At 40.6% G+C, this 19,178-nt stretch overlaps 1 protein-coding gene across 1 annotated transcript in view; it reads left to right on the top strand.

Moving 5' to 3' along the window:
• The window catches only part of FREM2 (FRAS1 related extracellular matrix 2), a 139,592-nt gene that overhangs the window by 77,587 nt on the left and 42,827 nt on the right, over window positions 1-19,178 (top strand). The window contains exons 5-6 of the mRNA XM_075050503.1: window positions 495-620; window positions 1,541-1,792. Of these exons, the coding sequence (XP_074906604.1) occupies window positions 495-620; window positions 1,541-1,792 (378 nt within the window). The remainder of the gene's footprint in view (window positions 1-494; window positions 621-1,540; window positions 1,793-19,178) is intronic.

Below are 19,178 nucleotides of genomic sequence, written 5' to 3'. Positions count from 1 at the left end.
AGTCACAATAAGATAGCAAGAGCTCAATCTTGCATCCTCAATGCCAAATTATTTTCAAGGTTATCTTGATGCAGTAAGTTCAAGAATGGCCTTGAAGAACCACTGCCTCTGTGTGAGCTATGCTATTGATATTTCTGTGATTAACAGTTAATAATAAAACACCATGGAAATAATAAAAATATAGACCTTGTGGACAAATTCTCCAAACACTGTCTTGCACCATTAACCCTAGATAAGTAAATTAGTCACATTAGAGACTACTTAGTAAGGATTTGTGAATTGAGACCTAATGATCTGATTTTCTTTTCCATTTCTGAAAGACTAAGAAACTCTACTTTGCTCACTCTCCAAGTTTTTCTTAAAATCTAATGCCATCGCTGATAAATAGGAGTTATTTGTTGCACTTCAGAATATGCTAAAATGCTCCTAGCTATTTTACAGGTGACTTTATGAGGCCATAAATCTACATAAACAAATGTGTCTGTTCTTTGCAGAATCAACTGTCTTTATTCCTCAGTCCACCTATACTATTGAAGAAGATGTTGGTGAATTATTTATTCCAGTCAGAAGAAGTGGAGATGTGAGCCAGGAATTGATGGTTATCTGCTACACACAACAAGGTAACAGAATCTACTATAGGAAAAAAAAGGCAAAATGGAAAAGAGACAGAAAAGGAAAAAGAATTGTTCCATCTGTTGCATAATAAAATTGTTTATAATTCTGTTAATTACTTTTTCATCTAAATATTTTCAGTCTCAACTGGAAAAGCATTCATCTTTGTAATGTGTCTTAGAGTATTATTGAATACAGCTGAAAAATTATCATGTTCCAAATTTCTGCCATTTGTTAGGAGGTGAAGAGGATCTGTGTTCTTTATCTTTTTGCAAGATTTTTATATGCAGCCCCATATATCTCTGAAAGTGATGAGAACTGAAAGCACTGAAGTGATTGCCCAGGATATCTTTTACTTGTTTGTAACTTGAAAAAATTGGTATAAAATAATGTTGCTTAATTGCCGTGCTTCTCCTTCCTCTGTCTTTCTATCTCCTATTAATTATATCCATGCAGAGCATGGAGTCTCTACACCTGTGCTTTTGTTATTTACTTTTCATCCAGAGAGATCAAGCAACATTTTTGGTGACGTAACCTAGAATCAAAATAATTTGTTGTCATCAAATTCTGTCTGTTATAGTTAATTTCTGGTCCACCACTATCTTCAATGGGTAAAATATACTAAGGGAGTTAACTGGTAATCCTCGCAGGGTCTCCTTTGTCAGTTTGTGTCTGTTGTGATAGGCTACCTATTCCTTCTGACTGAAAAACTGGAAATGAATTTGAGGAGCCATGTGCTTGCATTGCATCATATACAGAAGAAGTTCGCCCAGGGGCCTCATAAATATAGCCTGGTCAGAGGTTTCAGCTCATCTTGTCACCTAAAAGTAAATAGAAATTAAAAGATAATGAAAATAAAATTCAACTCCTGTGAGGGGATCATTATAACCGTGGTATGTATAGTAACTTTTTTCCTTTTATGCCACAGGAACAGCATCTGGCACTGTCCCAAACTCTGTACTTTCTTACTCTGACTACATATCCAGGCCTGAGGATCACAACAGCATTCTACGTTTTGACAAAGATGAACGAGAAAAAATGTGTCGGATCGTTGTCATAGATGATTCCTTGTATGAAGAGGCTGAGACCTTTGATGTTTTGCTGAGCATGCCAATGGGTGGAAGAATTGGTGCAGAATTCCCAAGAGCTCGAATTACTATTGTACCTGACAAGGATGATGGTAAGATGTCATGTAATAAAGTGATATTCCCAGTTCAGGACAGAAGCTACAAATAGCATCACACTCAAATCAGCATGTAGAAATTGGATTTTTGGACTTGATTAAAACACATGCTGCTTCCATCCTGAGATTTGAAAATACTATTAGAAAGCTATGTGGGTTTTTAAAAGTATTTAGTATTGATATTTATGGTTTGACAAAATCACACGAGCAGTGACTGGCAGTGAGGAGATGCACCTTTCCATTCTAACACAGTAAAAGGTGTAATCCAAAATATCACCCTGCATGGGCACCCTTGTATGTGTGAAACCAAGATTGTGACCACTAAGCCTTCAGGCCTATTGCATTATGCTCCAAAGGGCCATGTTAGAGGCCCTGATGGACCAGAAGCCATCTAGCAGCTGCTAAGGGGCAAGCTATATTCCTTCTGATTTGATGCTGCATTTAAATTGCGGCCTAGAAGTCTCCATGTATGCTTCCTTTGCCTTTTTAATAAACAAATAATCAAAAGACAGTAATGTTGCTTTAGAAATCGCCTCAGTAAGGAAGCACTGACAGAATGATTTCCTTTGTTCAAGTGGTCAATAGCTTTGATATATTGCATTGAAAGGGACATTTGTGGTGGTGATTAGTCTGTGACTAAGTGTTGTGGTTTAAGCCCAGCCGGTAACAAAGCACCACGAAGCTGCTCGCTCACTCCTTCCCCTGTCCCCCACACGCACCCCAGCCCCAGTAGGATGAGGAAGAGAAAATATAAAGAAACGCTCGTGGGTCGAGACAAGGACTGGGAGGGATCACTCACCACTTAATGGTCACAGGCAAAAGACAGGCTCAACTCGGGGAAGAAACAAAATCAATTTAACTTACTACCAATCAAATCAAAACAAGGATAATGAGAAGTAAAACCCAACCTGAGAACAGCTTCCCCCGAGCCCTCCCGCCTTCCCGCCTCAGCCCCACTCCCGGTTCTCTCCACCTCCCGCCTCCAAGTGGCACAGGGGGATGGGGAATGGGGGACGGGGAATGGGGGTCGGGGTCAGCTTGCCACACCTTGTCTCTGCCACTCCTTCCTCCTCAGGGGGAGCACTCCTCACTCTTCCTCTGCTCCAGAGTGGGGTCCCTCCCGCGGGAGACAGCCCTTCACCAACTTCTCTGGCATGGTTCCTTTCCATGGGCCGATCTTTCCCATGGAGTCACGGCCATCTTCGGGGGCATCCCCCTGCTCCGGCGCAGGCTTCTCCACAGCCTGCAGGTGGGCATCTGCTCCCCCGCTCCCCACCGTGGCTGGGGGGGGCCGCCTGCCGCCTCACCATGGGCTGCGGGGGCACCAACCTCCTCCTCCACCTCCTTCTTCACTGACCTCACTGCACAGGGGATCCGCTCACATTCCAATCTCCTCCCCTGCTGCAGGTTCCCCTTCTTAAATCTTTTATCCCAGAGGCGCTACCACCGTCGCTGATGGGCTCGGCCTTGGCCAGAGGTGGGTCAGGCTTGGAGCCAGGGAAGTTTCGAGCAGCTTCTCACAGGAGCCGGCCCTGCAGCCCCCTCCCCTGCTACCAAAACCCCACCACACACTAAGGAAGAGTAGAATCATCACACTGTATCACCAACTGCTTTTGAAAATACATGTAAATATTATTGCAGCCTCGTGCCTCTCCTTCAGCGTCCCTAGCATGGGTGTGGCAACTCTCTTTCTAGGGGTGGTAGCAAAAAGGTTTCCTTGTACAATTGCCCTCATTTACACCTGGAGTTTGGAGGCTGACATCTCAACTGTAAATTCTGTGAAAGGAATACTGATGAACTATTCTAGTCCGCTCTAAGAGGCCTTAAACCATCTATTGTGACACTGCCATATTTCCTAAAGACTAATGTGAAGAATTACGTAGTACAGTACTCTTTGAAAGTCTGTTGCCAAGATAGACAGTTATTATCAGCACAGTGATTTCTCCCTAGTTAAGGTGGGATGGCTCCTATGACTGGAGTGTTGGAATGGAAGGATAGAGGCTCTTTAGGAAAGACAGGCAGGGGAGACGAGGAGGGGGTGTCACACTCTCTGTCAATGACCAACTGGAGTGCATGGAGCTATGCCTGGGGATGGATGAGGAGCTGACCAAGACCCTATGGGACAGGATTAAAGGGAGAGCAGGGACAGGTGACATTATAGTGGGGGTCTGCTACAGGCCACCTGACCAGGAAGAATGAGCGGATGAGGCCCTCTCTAGACAGATAGGAGCAGCCTCATGTTCACAAGCCCTGGTCCTCATGGGGGACTTCAACCACTCCGCTATCTGTTGGAGGGACAACACAGCAGGGCATAAGCAATCCAGGAGGTTCCTGGAATGCATTGATGACAACTTCCTTCTCCAAGTGATGGAGGAGCCAGCAAGGAGAGGTGCTATGCTGGACCTTGTTCTCACCAACAAGGAGGGGCTGGTGGGGAATGTGAAGCTCAAGAGAAGCCTTGGCTGCAGTGACAATGAAATGGTGGAGTTCGAGATCCTTGGGGCAGCGAGGAAGGTGCACAGCAAGCTCGCTACTCTGGACTTAGGAGAGCAGACTTTGGTCTCTTCAGAGATCTGCTTGGTAGAGCACCGTGGGATAAAGCCCTGGAGGCAAGAGGGACCCAAGAAAGCTGTTTAATGTTCAGGGATCACCTCCTCCAAGCTCAGGAGCGAAGCATCCCAACAAAGAGGAAGTCAAGCAAAAACGCCAGGAGGCCTGCATGGATGGACAAGCTGCTCATGGGAAAACTCAAACATGAAAAGGAAGCCTACAGAGGGTGGAAGCAAGGACAGGTAGCCTGGGAGGAATACAGAGAAATTGCCTGAGCAGCCAGGGATCAGGTTAGGAAAGCCAAAGCCTTGATAGAATGAAATCTGGCCAGGGATGTCAAGGGCAACAAGAAAAGCTTCTACAGGTACATCAGTGATAAAAGGAAGACTAGGGAAAATGTGGTCCCTCTCTGGATGGAAATGGGAGACCTGATTACCCGGGATATGGAGAAGGTTGAGGTACTCAATGGCTTCTTTGCCTCAGTCTTCACCGGCAAGTGCTCCAGCCACACCGCTCAAGATGCAGAAGGCAAAGGCAGGGAGTGGGAGAATGAAGAACCAGCCACTGTGGGAGAAGATCAGGTTCAAGACCATCTAAGGAACCTGAAGGTGCACAAGTCCATGGAACCTGATGAGATGCATCCGCAGGTCCTGAGGCAACTGGCAGAGGAAGTGGCTAAGACACTAACCACCATATCTGAGAAGTCGTGGCAGACCGGGGAAGTTTCCACTGACTGGAAAAGGGGAAACATAACGCCCATTTTTAAAAAGGGAAAAAAGGAAGACCCAGGGAACTACAGGCCAGTCAGTCTCACCTCTGTGTCCAGCAAGATCATGGAGCAGATCCTCCTGGAAACTATGCTGAGACACATGGAAAATAAGGAGGTGATTGGTGACAGCCAACATGACTTCACTAAGGGCAAATGGTGCCTGACAACTTTGATGGCCTTCTACAACAGTGTTACAGCATTGGTGGATAAGGGAAGAGCAACTGACGTCATCTACCTGGACTTGTGCAAAGCATTTGACACTGTCCCTCACACCATTCTTGTCTCTAAATCGGAGAGACGTGGATTTGATGGATGGACCACTCAGTGGATAAGGAATTGGCTGGATGGTCGCACTCAAAGAGTTGTGGTCAATGGCTCGATGTTCAAGTGGAGACCAGTGACAAGTGGCATTCCTCAGGGGTCAGTATTGGGACCGGCACGATTTAACATCTTTGTCGGCGACATGGACAGTGGGATTGAGTGCACCCTCAGCAAGTTTGCCGATGACACCAAGCTGTGTGGTGCAGTTGACACACTGGAGGGAAGGGATGCCATCCAGAGGGACCTGGACAGGCTTGAGAGGTAGGCCAGTGTGAACCTCATGAAGTTCAACAAGGCCAAGTGCAAGGTCCTGCACGTGAGTTGGGGCAATCCCAAGCACAAATACAGGCTGGGTGATGAGTGGATTGAGAGCAGCCCTGCAGAGGACTTGGGGGTATTAGTAGATGAAAAACTGAATATGAGCCAGCAATATGCACTCGCAGCCCAGAAAGCCAATCATATCCTGAGCTGCATCAAAAGAACTGTGACCAGCAGGTCGAGGGAGGTGATTCTTCCCCTCTACTTTGCTGTTATGAGACCCCACCTGCAGTACTACCTTCAGCTCTGGGGTCCCCACATAAGAAAGACATGGACCTGCTTGAGCAGGTCCAGAGGAGGGCCACAAAGGTGATCAGGGGGCTGGAGCACCTCCCCTGTGAGGACAGGCTGAGAGAGTTGAGGTTGTTCATCTGGAGAAGAGAAGGGTCCAGGGAGACCTTACAGCAGCCTTCCAGTACCTAAAGGGGGGCTACAGGAAAGATGAGGAGGGACTCTTTAACAGGGAGTGTAGCAATAGCACCAGCGGTAACAGTTTTAAACTGAAAGAGGGTAGATTTAGATTAGATATTAGGACAAAATTCTTCACTGTGAGGGTGGTGAGGCACTGGAACAGGTTGCCCAGAGAGGTTGTAGATGCCCCATCCCTGGCAGTGTTCAAGGCCAGGTTGGATGGGGCTTGGAGCAACATGGTCTAGTGGAAGGTGTCCCTGCCCATGGCAGGGGGGTGGGAACTAGATGATCTTCAACAGTCCCTTCCAACCCAAACCATTCTGTGATTCTATGAAGGATATAAAAGGCAGCTTTTAAAGGCAGGAAGTTGACATCCATCTAATTGCATCGTAAATACTCAGTCTGCCTGAAAATTTTCATGTGTAATCCTGTGACAGAGGTGACTTTTTCTCTGTGGAGCATTTGGGTAATCATATAGCATTAATGAATACAATAGTTTGAAATGAAATAACACTTCTTGTAAAGTAACAGATCATATATTGAATGCAAGCTGAAATAGAAATGTGTTTTTCTGACTTTGCTGTGATAGCAGATACAGGTTTATTTGTGTAGATTTTTTACAATAATTCAATTTTTTGAATAATTTTGATTAATTCATGAGCTTTACAGTTTGTAGATAGCAGAGCATAGAATGTTGGGAAGGTAAGTATAAAAAAATATATCCCTGAAGAAGCTGATTACCCAGCTTTTGAAGGTGTTCTGACTGCTTATAATGTATACGGAAAGTTTGGGATGGGGAGAATGTTTCTCCAAGATGTTTTTTAAGACAGAGATGAGCTGGAATTAAAGCATCTAAGTTCAGTGGGAACCTCAGTGCCTGGGAGGGAATGCATTTATATACTGGTTTTAGCATTTAAAATAAGATATTGTCATTCATCGGCTTATACAGTCATTTTAACAGTAACCTAAAGTGACTTTGAATAAGAAATTATGAAAATTAATCAATCACAATTGATTGATCAATCACAATCATATTATAGAACTTAACAGTTTATGAAAGTCCCACAAGATATTAGGGAAGCTAACAAGAAATCTCCTTTATTTTAACACTGCCATTACAAAGCATGAAAAGTAATTTGGTTTGTATACCACCGTTCAGTTTTAAGTCTAATATTTCATGCATTTATGAGGATACCTTGCCTCAGTGCTACAAACTTTTAAACAGAAATTACTTAACAAATAATAATAATCTTATGGAATTTATTTAAAAAGCTGGGGAAGTGTTGGGAAGTAAAAAAAACATTTTCATTATGTAACAACTGAAACACCTACATTTGTTGGTAAGAGTAAACAATATTTTGGTTATCGAAAGAAAAAGGGGCTTTGAAGGATAAGTTTGGATCAGTTTTTGCAACAATTCTAATGTCTGTTTGCACCCAAAATGTTGCATATGTCATATTTGAAATAGTGTGACAGAACTCCTCTTTTGCTTTCTGTATCAGTGAGAGTACTCCCACAAAAAATTCCAGAGCTTTCAAAAACTTACTGACAATTCACTTCCAGTAAAGTTTTCTACCACATGGTTTTAGTTTGCACAAAAACTTAGTGCATGATGACAGAAAAGTCTATATGCATTTTATTTCATCTGAGATCTGTTGTGCTGCTGTTCTATAAAAAGCAGAGTACAGACTACAGAATAGATAAATTGTAAGTTATACCTTACATATTTATGTATTCACACACACATATAAATGTGTATATATATGCTTATTTTAAGTTTTGTATATACATGTATATTTATGTAATGTATGAGCAATTTAACACCCTGGCAGTCATGATTGAAAATCTGCATAAATAAGCATGGGATTTTAAGCAGCATTGGTTGTTATTGTTTACAGTGCACAAAATTAATTTTACTAAGTTAAAACAGTATGCTATGTGAAATAAAATACATTCTCTTTAGCTTTTAACAATAAAATTTAATTCAGAAAATGCCTGAGATAGAGGTGGATAAAAGCTTTAGCACATATATTATAGTCTATGAGCTATACTAATGTTATACTAAATTCAGTAGTCCACTTTAGTCTCTTTACTTCACATCTACTGATGTATTTTTCTCATTGTTTGTTTAAATTCATCTTCTACTTAACAAAGTTTCTTTGCAGGAATGTCACAGCATGTCATTAAGCTGTGATTTCTCCAAGTACTGTGACTGGATTAACATTATGCATTGAATTCTTCAGGTCAAAAGATACAAACAGCAAAGGTCAAAGTTTAATAATACTACATGAGATCTTTCCTGTGGAAGTCAAGTCAGCACTAGCAACATTACTTTATCTCCTCTGGCATTCAATGCAAGTTAGTTAGGAAACATTCACCTTCAGTACCTATCATCAAAGTCTTTTCTTCTTTTATTTCTAGAGAAGGCCCTTAGGGTCTAACTAAAATAGCTGAGTTGCTATACAATCATGACAATAAACAAAAAGTAAAAGAGGTGTGTGCTCAGCCTTCTAGTGAACCAGAGTATAATAAAGAAAATCCTGGAAACTGAATATTTTAATTGGGGATTATACAGTTGTGTTGTGCTGTGCTGCCAAAGGAAAATCTGAAAAAAAAATCATAGTATGTAGAACATGCACAGGTATATTTATATATTGTGAAATGTGATTTTAAAATTGGTACTGCTGTTTGGACATTTCTTAATTTGGAAGGGACTTTTCCTGATAGGTCCTGAAGTTGGAGACCGATAGGAAAGAAGAAAAGGATTACGTTAATGAAATACACAGCAAAGTAAGCTGTGCATGGAAATCTTGAATTCAACGTTACACGTCACTACAATTTAAGCACTAAAAAATTAAAACATGGATCTGTTTGAGTCACAGGTGATAGTTACTAGCAATGAACCACTGGAAGAAAAGCATTCAGGGGACAGACCTATGCAAATCATCCACTTTTGGGATGGCAGTAATCTCACTTGATATTAGCCATCTATACATTTAGACATCGCATTCAAGCAGGCTATGCCAGGATCCTTCTATAGTTAATGAAAAGAGAGATGTACTCCTAGGAACCATCCCTTCGTAGGAGAAGTATCTAAACTGTTGAGATCAATCACCGTGGGTACCTGCTGCATCTGAATACATTGATTTCTGACAGCAGATATAAACCGTACACTTAGATATTTAATTTGCCATTCAACCCAAACTTGTAAGCGCTACTGGGCATAAAGGAAGGATTTTTTTCTAATTTTGTGTTAAAACAGCTCCTACTATGAAACAAGAGAGATACATAGCTGTTCCCACTCCATAAAATAATTATTATTTCTAAAGAAAAATCTAAAATAATCTAGTTGAAATCTAAAGAAATGAATGCTGAAGAGAATTTCAATAGGTATTCAGATGTTCAAGATAAAATCCAAAACTAAACAAAATACTCAACCATTTTCCATTCAAAGGTGAACTTTTGTTACTAAACCTAGCCAGAACTGGTGGGCTGAACTACTTATCTTCATGCATCTCAAGCATTTGGGGGGTGAACAGGAATTCCTGAAGTTTTTGAGGTCAGTTGATTGGCTCAGGCCAGAGAGCACAGAGTTCAGCATAAAGCTCATTCAGAGGAGGCACTTTACATAGTACATCAATAGTATGCATCTAGGAAAAGGAAGATAAGGTTGCTGTGCATTTTTCATTCCCCTTGGAGAGAGGAGTCCTGGAGTTTAGTCTCAGACCCTGAAAACACTCAGACCCCAGTCTTCCATGGAAATGCCTTAATCCCAAGGCACTTAGCAACTAAGTGAGATCAGCCTGGAATTGCTCTCTGTTTTTGCAACTGAAGCTGTGACTCTGAAATAATTTCACATATATAGAGAAAAAATGAGATCAAACTCTTTTGTTAGTATTCACCTGGGAATGAGGAGCCTGTAATTTGGTTCCAACACTAACAGTGTTGCTGTGTTGTGTGCAAGAAGTCTGACACAAAATGCATTACTCCTTGCAACAAGGCTTTAAGTCAAAGCTCTGTTCTCTCATAGTCAAATGTTTTGATTGCCAGGCTGCTGATTTGGACTTTTTTTTACTTACTCTGTTTTGTGTTGTGGGCAAATTTTAAACTCTTGATTTGTAATCACATTTGGAAACCAGAAGAGAAGAGGTGTGATGAATGCAGAGCTGGAAGTTTGCAGCTAAGAGAGGAATGCTTAGAATTGTTTTGTTTGCTTCAAGTTTTTTGTCAGTGGCTGTCTTCCTATGTGATTTTAATTCCATGCTACTGTATTTAGTGTTGCCATGAGAGCACACAGCCTTATAGCCAGGCTGACAGACAGTCATCTTGCCTTAGTGGAATTGTTGAAGCCTCATGCTGTTCACAGCAGGAAGTACATTAAATACATTTGTTCCACTTCATTCACGTTAGATAGGCAAGCAACCATTCAGACTTCTTGACATTCCTACATCAAGGCTGGGAAAGCAAAGGACTCAGGTTTATGCTGGAGGTTTGCTTACCATTTTCTTTATACCTGCTTAATGGAATCAATCACTCATATCATCCACATGATAGAGGATAGCACTATCTGGAAATATTTTACAGCTGAGTAAACTGGATGATGGTATGATCATGGTATGATAATGCAGAAAGCCAGTATTAGACGTCAAACAGCTTAATTCTTTAGTCTTCTGGAGATTTCTTTAAAACACTTGCTGTCACTCCCCCTACAGTTAATTAAACTTTGGAAATCCTTAGACCATGTTCTGGAAATCAGTAGCCACTAGCACTTGTCCAAGTTGCTTGGAGTAGTAAAGTCCATATTGATGTTTACTATCAACAGCCTGAAAAGAGGCAGAAAGTCAGCACTGCAATGCTACATTATAAATATATACTTTGCATTAAATGTCCCAGTAGGCATACAGTATCAACTAACTTTCAGTGTGTGTACTGAGCCAAATTTCCAGCTGATGATAATTACATATTCTATTAGTAACATTAGTTTGTCAGAGGGACAAACTGACAAGGCTGTCTGGAATCTCCTTATTTCCACTGGCCTCCAAGGCAGGCAATCACATGTGTCTTTTTCTTTTTGACAATAGGTGTGTCATAAGCTTAAACTGAATAGGTGGTTGTTTGATCTTGGTAGTTAATACCTGCTAGTCTATTTGTCCAATTTTAGTTACAACCTGCACACTATAGGCAGAGCATGCCCAGTGTTATATTACAGACTAGAGTCATGATTTGGCCAAGTATCTTTCACCATTCTCTGGAGGTGACTAAAATAAAGAACTAGTTGTTCTTTTTTACTCTTTGACTCCATCTTTGACTACTTTTTCCCTTTTCTATCTTCACAGTGCCTGTGGGTCTGATGCCCCTGGCACTTCTGTGCAGCTTTTAACTTCTTTTGTCCTCTCCTTAGGTAAAATCTCTATGTGACCCCTCCCTTTCCCCAGTCTGCGGCAGGTGGCGAGGGAAAAAGTGAAAGACAGCCAATTTATGACACATTATACTTCCATTTTTCTTTAGTTTCTTATTATCACCAGTTCAACAGAGTGAAAAATGTTCAGTTTATAAGGATAACCTTAAAGATTTTGGAAAGTCCCTATTTGCTGTCTATCACAGAAATAAATTAATGTCATATCTCACAGTAGGACATTCTACAGAGGCAACCAGGTGTATTTATGATTTGCTTTTCTAGCATTATCTGTTGCTGACAGTTTATTATATGTGTATGTCTGCAGGTACACACTCACACATTTTATATATATGAACTATGGATGTTGGATTAATATCATCTTCACTTAGCTTCTTGATAACTAGGTATATAGTCCAACCTTATGATCTAGACTCCTTTGATAGGTAAGGAGGACAGAGCATGACCTCCGGACAATACTTTGTCACATCTGTTTCAGATGGCTCCTTAACGATAGAGGACTCAGCTGGTGGACCACCATAGCTCTAAGCCTTCACTACTGCAAGTTCTTAAATGGTCAATTTACATATGCATTATTAAATTTCTGTGTTGAACTATAAAAAAACGGCTTTTGAGTTTTGTACTCAAAGCACATAAAATAGTTGATAAGCAGAATGTACAAAATTACATGAACTGTAGAAAATTGATACTTTCTATTAAATCTAGAATGAGTTAAATGAAATGGTGTTCCTATGTGTACCGATGTTGTTTTCCAGAGCCTAATGGATCATTGTTTTATGACAGTTCACTCAAGAGTACATTGAACATCTTTCTCTCTCCAGTCTTCCTGTAGAATGTTGTATCTTTTATGGCTTTGGTCTTTGTACTGCAGATCTTACATTTATTATAGACCGTTTGAAAATGTAATGAATGCCTAGCACACCATTCTAAATTAATAATTTGTTCTTTGTTTCTTGCAATTGTAGGGAGTTGATTTAGTGACCTAGTGAGTGCTTTGTGTGTTTAAATATGGATGTAGGACATCTTGGTGCATTCAGTTTTCCTAAGGTTTTTTCAGATCATCTTGCTTCCTTTGAAGCCTCTTATCCTGAGACTTTGCCATTTTGCTCATCAGTCTTTGAAGACCCAAAAGATACTGAACAACAGAGTAATTAATGTACCCCACTGGGCTTTAATGACATTGATTCTCCTTTCGAATGTGTAAATCCTCACAGGATTAACTCAGTTATTATCTCACATTACTGTCTGTCAGGTAACTCTTTTCTCTTCCCTCCCACACGAATGGGGTCAGAAGTCCAAAAGAGAGAATTCGAGAACTTCTAACATACAGCAGAGCATGTTTTCTGTCATTAGAGCTCTGCTTTTGTGGTCTGATAAGTCTGCCTGTTGGTCTATTTTCACTTCTGGTCTGTCTTCTCTGCTGAGTCCCCTCCTCAGCATTAGCCCCTGTAAAGGGAGCATGAAAGATCTCTTGCATATTTTTCTTCTCAGAACTCAGTGGGTTAAATGTGTTCTCATTGTATATGGGCAGACAAGCCTGTAAGAAATTGTTTCTGCCATTCAAGTGAATTCAGCATAACTAGCATTGCGACTGAATAGTAAAAGTGCAAAAATCTAAGTCAGAATTGGGACAGTGCCTTTCTTAGCCTCTCTTGTGATATGGTCAAGATGTCTCCAATCCAAAAAAGTCTGTGTACACATATAGGCAGAAGAACAGATTTAATAACTATCCACAAGAATGGACAGAATCATAATTTTCTTTAAAAAATGTGGTACAAGCTGTGCCAGAAATTATATACAAATACCAACAGCCACCTGGAAAACAAAGTATTTTACATTTCATGGTTGTGCTATTCCTTTCTATGCAGCATTTGCAGTAATGATAGTTATAATAATTGTGCCTCCTTTCTTCTTCATTTATTCTTCAGTGAAACCAAACACATTTGCTGCTTTGATAAGATTCAGGTTTGTAATTAATTTAGTTAAAATGAATTTAACAGCCTCAGCTCTGTGCCTGGTAAGATCATGGAACAGATCCTTCTGGAAGATATGTAGAAGCACACAGAAGATGGGGAAGTGATTAGAGACAGCCAACAAGGCTTCACCAAGGGCAAAACGTGCCTCACTAATCTGGTGGCCTTCTATGATGGAGTGACTGCATCAGTGGACAAATGAAGTGCTACAGATGTCATCTACCTAGACTTCAAGGGCTTTGATGCAGTCACCCACAACATTCTTACCTCGAAGTTGGAGAGATATGGGTTTGATGGATGGACCATTAGATGGATAAGAAATTAGCTGGGTGGCCGCATCCAAATAGTTACACTCAATGTTTCAGTGTCCAGACAGAAACCACTAATGAATGGTGTTCCTCACGGGTCCCTACTGGGACCAATACTATTTAATATCTTCATCAGTGACATAGACAGTGATATTTAGTGCACCCTCAGCAAGTTTGCAGATGACACCAAGCTTAGTGGTACACTTGATAGGCTTGAGGGAAGGGATGCCATCCAGTTGGACCTTGTCAGGCTTGAGGAGTGAGCCCATGCGAACCTCATGAAGTTCAACAAGGCCAAGTGCAAGGTCCTGCACAAGGGTCAGGGCAATCCTCAATATCAGTACAGACTGGGCGATGAATGGTATTCCGCCTCCCTATGCAGAAGGACTTAGGGATACTGGTGGATGAAAAATTGGACATGAGCCAGCAATGTGCACTTTGCAGCCCAGAAAGCCAATTGTATCCTGGGCTACATGAAAAGAAGCATGGCCAGCTGGTCGAGGGAGGTGATTCTCCCCCTCTTCTCCGCTCTGGTGAGACCCCACCAGGAGTACTCTATCCAGCTCTGGGATCCTCAGCACAAGAAAGACATGGATCTGTTAGAGTGGGTCCAGAGGAGGGCCGTGAAGATGATCAGAGGGCTGGAATACCTCTGCTATAAAGAAAGGCTGAGAGAGTTGAGGTTGTTCAGCCTGGAGAAGAGAAGGCTCTGGGGGCACCTTATTGCAGCCTTTCAATACATAAAGGGGGCTTATGAGAAAGACGGAGACAGGCTTTTTACCAGGGCCTGTAGTGACAGGACAAGGGGCAATGGTTTTAAACTGAAAGATTTAGATTGGACATGGGGAAGAAATTTTTTAGGATGAGGATGGTGAGACACTGGCACAGGTTGCCCAGAGAGGTTGTGGATGCCCCATCATTGGGCGTGTTCAAGGTCAGGTTGGATGGGGCTTTGTGTAACCTGATCTAGTGAAAGATGTCCCTGCCCATGGCAGGGGGCGTTGGACTAGATGTTCTTTAAAGGTCCCTTCTGACACAAACCATTCTATGATTCTATGAAAAATTAGTCTCAGAATATGCACAATTTGGATTTATTTTGACCTTTAGAATATTGTTATATCCTTTTTCTCTAATGGCTTACATTGCATAAGGAGCTCACCCATTTTCAGCATGCATTTTACTTTTACGAAGGTCCAGGATATCTGTCTTTGCTATTGAGTCTTCACAATTTCCTCGCCATCTTCCTATCAGCTCTCATTACCAAAAAAAATACTCTTTTATCATTCAAAAGCCTTACTAATACTACTTGCCAAGCAGTAGAAATCTCACCTGGGGAGAAAACATAATTGTCATCACTATGACTTTGGGCTTTAAAATCTTAGAGATCAGGATCATGATTTAAGTGGATGATGTTACAAGGTATTAAAAAGAAAACATTCACAGAATGAGCTATTGCAGTTTTGTGTTTGTGTTTCTTGATATGAGTGTGGGTGTGAGGAACACGATTTGGAAGAGAAAAACTGAAAATATTCTCAGAAAAACCTGTTTTTGCAAATATGCTTACTACACTTAGACCCTTTCTACAGACTGCTTTTTCTGCAAGGCCCAATAGTAAACTAATTACTCATTTAAAATATGAAAAATGTATTTAGAAATGGCAACATGCTCTAGCTTTATGTAGCCTGATTTCTAAAGTGCTGCTCAGCTTCTCCTACCATTTGTAGGACATTTGTAGGAGTCTTCATTTCTTATTTCGTGTATGAATCACTGACTGTGAGCTCCTTCATACTTGGCCTCCTTGTGAGCTACCTTGTGTGTGGTGTATTTAAATACTACTGCCAAGCCTTCCCATTTATCTGCCTGCCACTGTTTCATCAGTTCATTGAGAATTTGTTACTGATGCCATTTCCTGGGCCTCTTACATAAAAATAATCTCATTCTTTTTAAAAATAGAACATGTAGAAGATTCTGAGTTGGCTTCATGCTCTTTTGGAAGTCTAGCCAGTAGGAAAAAGGCATGTGAAAGTCAAATGGTTGCTGCAGGCATTACCATCATGTATGGATGTGTCCCCAAATTCTAAAGTGTTTGTTTCTTCAGCTATTAGTCTTTATTTTTTTATTTACATTTGTAAATGAGGCAATTATCTGGATTATGGAATAGCTTGGGCAAGTGATTGGAGCTTGATGTACTTGTAGCAGGAAAAATCTTTTGGCCTTGTCCTCACACTCTGAACATAGGAAAAGCTTCTCTGATACCTGTGATAGTTCCAGTGATATCAAGGTCTGTAGGTTATATCCTGAGGTGCGTGCAAGGATCATAACAATGCTACTGCTACTAATACATATTTTTACATATATGTTAGTTCACATATATATGAATTTGGTATTTTGGAAAGGTAACAATGTTTCTCAGCAAACCAACAAAGGTAAATGAATTGCTTCCAAGAGAATGTCACTTTCAATAGTCAACCTCACACATTAGCCTTTCTCCTGAAATGTCAGTTATAGCTAGGAGACAACTTAAGACTGTTCATTACCATCTTGTACGTAATAGTTAACTTATTGTTGAAAAATTCATCTTCAGTTTAAAGGCACACATCTTGACTGAGTTGTGCTACAGCATGGCTTCATGCACTCAGATGTCTTTACTCTCCATGGTTCAGGCATACTCTGTAGCTCATCTACTTATTACTGAACCATTATGAATTGCAACCTGACCTTAAGCAAAATCAGAATTAGCTCAGTTCTTCAGGCTGCAAAGTATGCTGCAGGCTGTCCTTGCAGTAGGTGTGGGACTGACAAGAAGGAAAGAGTAGGTGAGCAGAGATGGGGTATCACTGTAGCCATCTTACTGCCATCCTCAGTCTTGCAGCCAGGGCGGTATTCTACTTCCTTTTCTGTGCTACTTTGCTCACATTTGAGTTTTACTTATTCATGTAGCAGAGGTTAGATATGGATTCCAGGCCTGCTAGTCAGGTGCTGCTTGTGATGGTACTGTGTGTAGAGAAACTGAAGCATGGATGCACTTTAACGTAAAGGGTGAGTTAAAATGTAAAGGTCTATACTGAATTAGTAAGTATCATAAATTAATTAAATGTGAATGTTCATAGCAGTTACTGATCTTGATTCACACTGTGTTACTCTACTGAGTAAATTACAGGGTTAAGTTGTGTAAAATGAGACTAATTCAGTGATGAACCAGTCCAGTCAATGTATGGCATTGCTTTTGTAGATTAAAAAAAAATTGTGTGTTTTTCTTACAAAATAGAACTGGGCTTGATAAAGGTTGAATTAATTTGAGTCTGTCCTTCTACCTGTTATAATGTCTCCAGTATCCTTTAAAAAGTCATTGTAAGTTGCTAGACGGAAATGGGCTGTTGAGACAAATGGAAATGCAGACATTATTTGCTTGAGATAATGCGTGTGGCAATTTGGCTGTAACTAGTAATTTTGATTCTGAGGTGAATTTACTTTCTGGTTGCAAAAGTTATGACAACAGTGCAAAGAAGATGAAAGATGTTAAGATTACAACATATGAATTTGAAAAGTAATCTGTTTTGACCACATCAAATAAAAATCAATTGGCATTTGCACAATAGGTATCTGCTCCAGAACTGAGGTCTGACTGTAATCTTGACCCCTGCTTCTACAGCATTCAGCAAAAATAAATTACTTGGCAAATTAAATTCATTGTGCTAAATGCAAAGTCAGTTCCTTGCATAGCTTCAAGTATGTGTAAACAGCTGTAGAATGGTGCTACCTAGTTTCACATGTTAAAGTCCTCTTTGATAATACCATAATATAAACTTCTTGGACAATTTTTCAGAGCTTTTCTTTTGCTCCCATTAACATGCATATATGAGAGAGATTACAGAAGTTGACCTTTACTGCTATTAAACAGTAAATGTCCATTCCTTCTCAAATTTAATGGAACTCTTGTTCTTAACTGGTCTATATACAACTCACCCACTTCACTTTCGGAAGGGCGGAGTCTCTTGTGTTACAGACTCAACAACCCAGCCATTTAATGCTAGCTGTGATACTGACATGCAAGTAAGCATTGTGTAGGGATGTATATGTTGTCTGGGTATGAACCAGATCAGGTCCAGAGGAAATCTGGCCATGTTTGTTGTTATGCCCAAGCTAATTAGCTGTGTCAACAATCAGAGCTCATTACTTTGGACTCAGCATTGCACTAGCATGTCTAGATTGTACCAGAACAGGCAGTAGGCTTACAAAGTGCTGTTTTGCACCTTCTGCATTACCACAACAGGTTTCTGCTAGCTCTGGCAACTCATAATGTTCACATCATAGCCTTGTTTGTACTGTGCATGGAAAGAAGGGAGGCAAAAGCTTTTAGGAATAATCGGTTTAATGCTACTAGAAAACATCAACCATGATTTCAGTTGTAATGACTGCTTCTCCTAGTTCCAATAGCTAAATATGTCTGAGAGGCAGACATATTGTCTGTTTTCTTCTATTATTTCTCTCCTTCTAAGAATATATATATATATATGTATCTCTCACTGGAAGCATATATCACTGAAAATCACTTTAGTATTAAGGCTTATCAAGGTGTCAGCACAGAAGAGTCTGTTCTTTAGTGTTTCTCCTAACTATCCTGCCTTATGTGTTATGTGCACTGGCAGCCGAAATTCATTGTGGCACCTTATATATCTTACAACCAATCTACTCCTTTGCCATGTCCCTCTAAAGGAGATTGTAAGGATATAATTTTAAAAATAAAAAGCCTCCTTGGAAATAAATATTCTCATGCTATCACATTGATTTTCTGATATACGTTCAAAGATAGACCTATTTCTAACAGCACAAGAAGTATGTTTGTTTTCCTGCTTGATGACTGCCTAGTGCTGTAGTTGATATACGCTCCTGACTGTATTAGTACAAAGGCAAGACAAAGATTTCATTTCTGTGCCAAGAAGCCTGGGACTAAAGCTCCTACCCTTTCTCCTCTGATTATTGTAACTTCATGCCAGTGAAATCTATGGGTCTGAACAAAAAAAACTCTAAAAAAATTTCCTCTTATTTCTGTAAGAGGAACCATTAGACTTGCAGTGGTCTCTCTTCAGAGTGATTACTAGATTAAAGATCTGCTGTAAGTGAGCCCACAGTCATTGAGCAGAGTGTTTTCCAGCTGTGACCTGAGAAAGACAATGCTTTGCCTGTTAGTAGCTTGGCTTTGCTACTTCCCCTGGGGAGCTACTAACACAGCTTACAGGAAATGAATTTACAAAACATTTGTAAAGATTTGTTTCCTAGGATGGGTAACCATGCAGAATGTGTCTTTCATTGAAGA

This window comes from Buteo buteo, chromosome 18 (assembly GCF_964188355.1).
Source record: "Buteo buteo chromosome 18, bButBut1.hap1.1, whole genome shotgun sequence".
NCBI classification, from domain to species: Eukaryota; Metazoa; Chordata; class Aves; order Accipitriformes; family Accipitridae; genus Buteo; species Buteo buteo.
The sequence above is the reverse complement of the archived record's forward strand: the minus strand, read 5'-3'. Positions and strand labels throughout refer to the sequence as shown.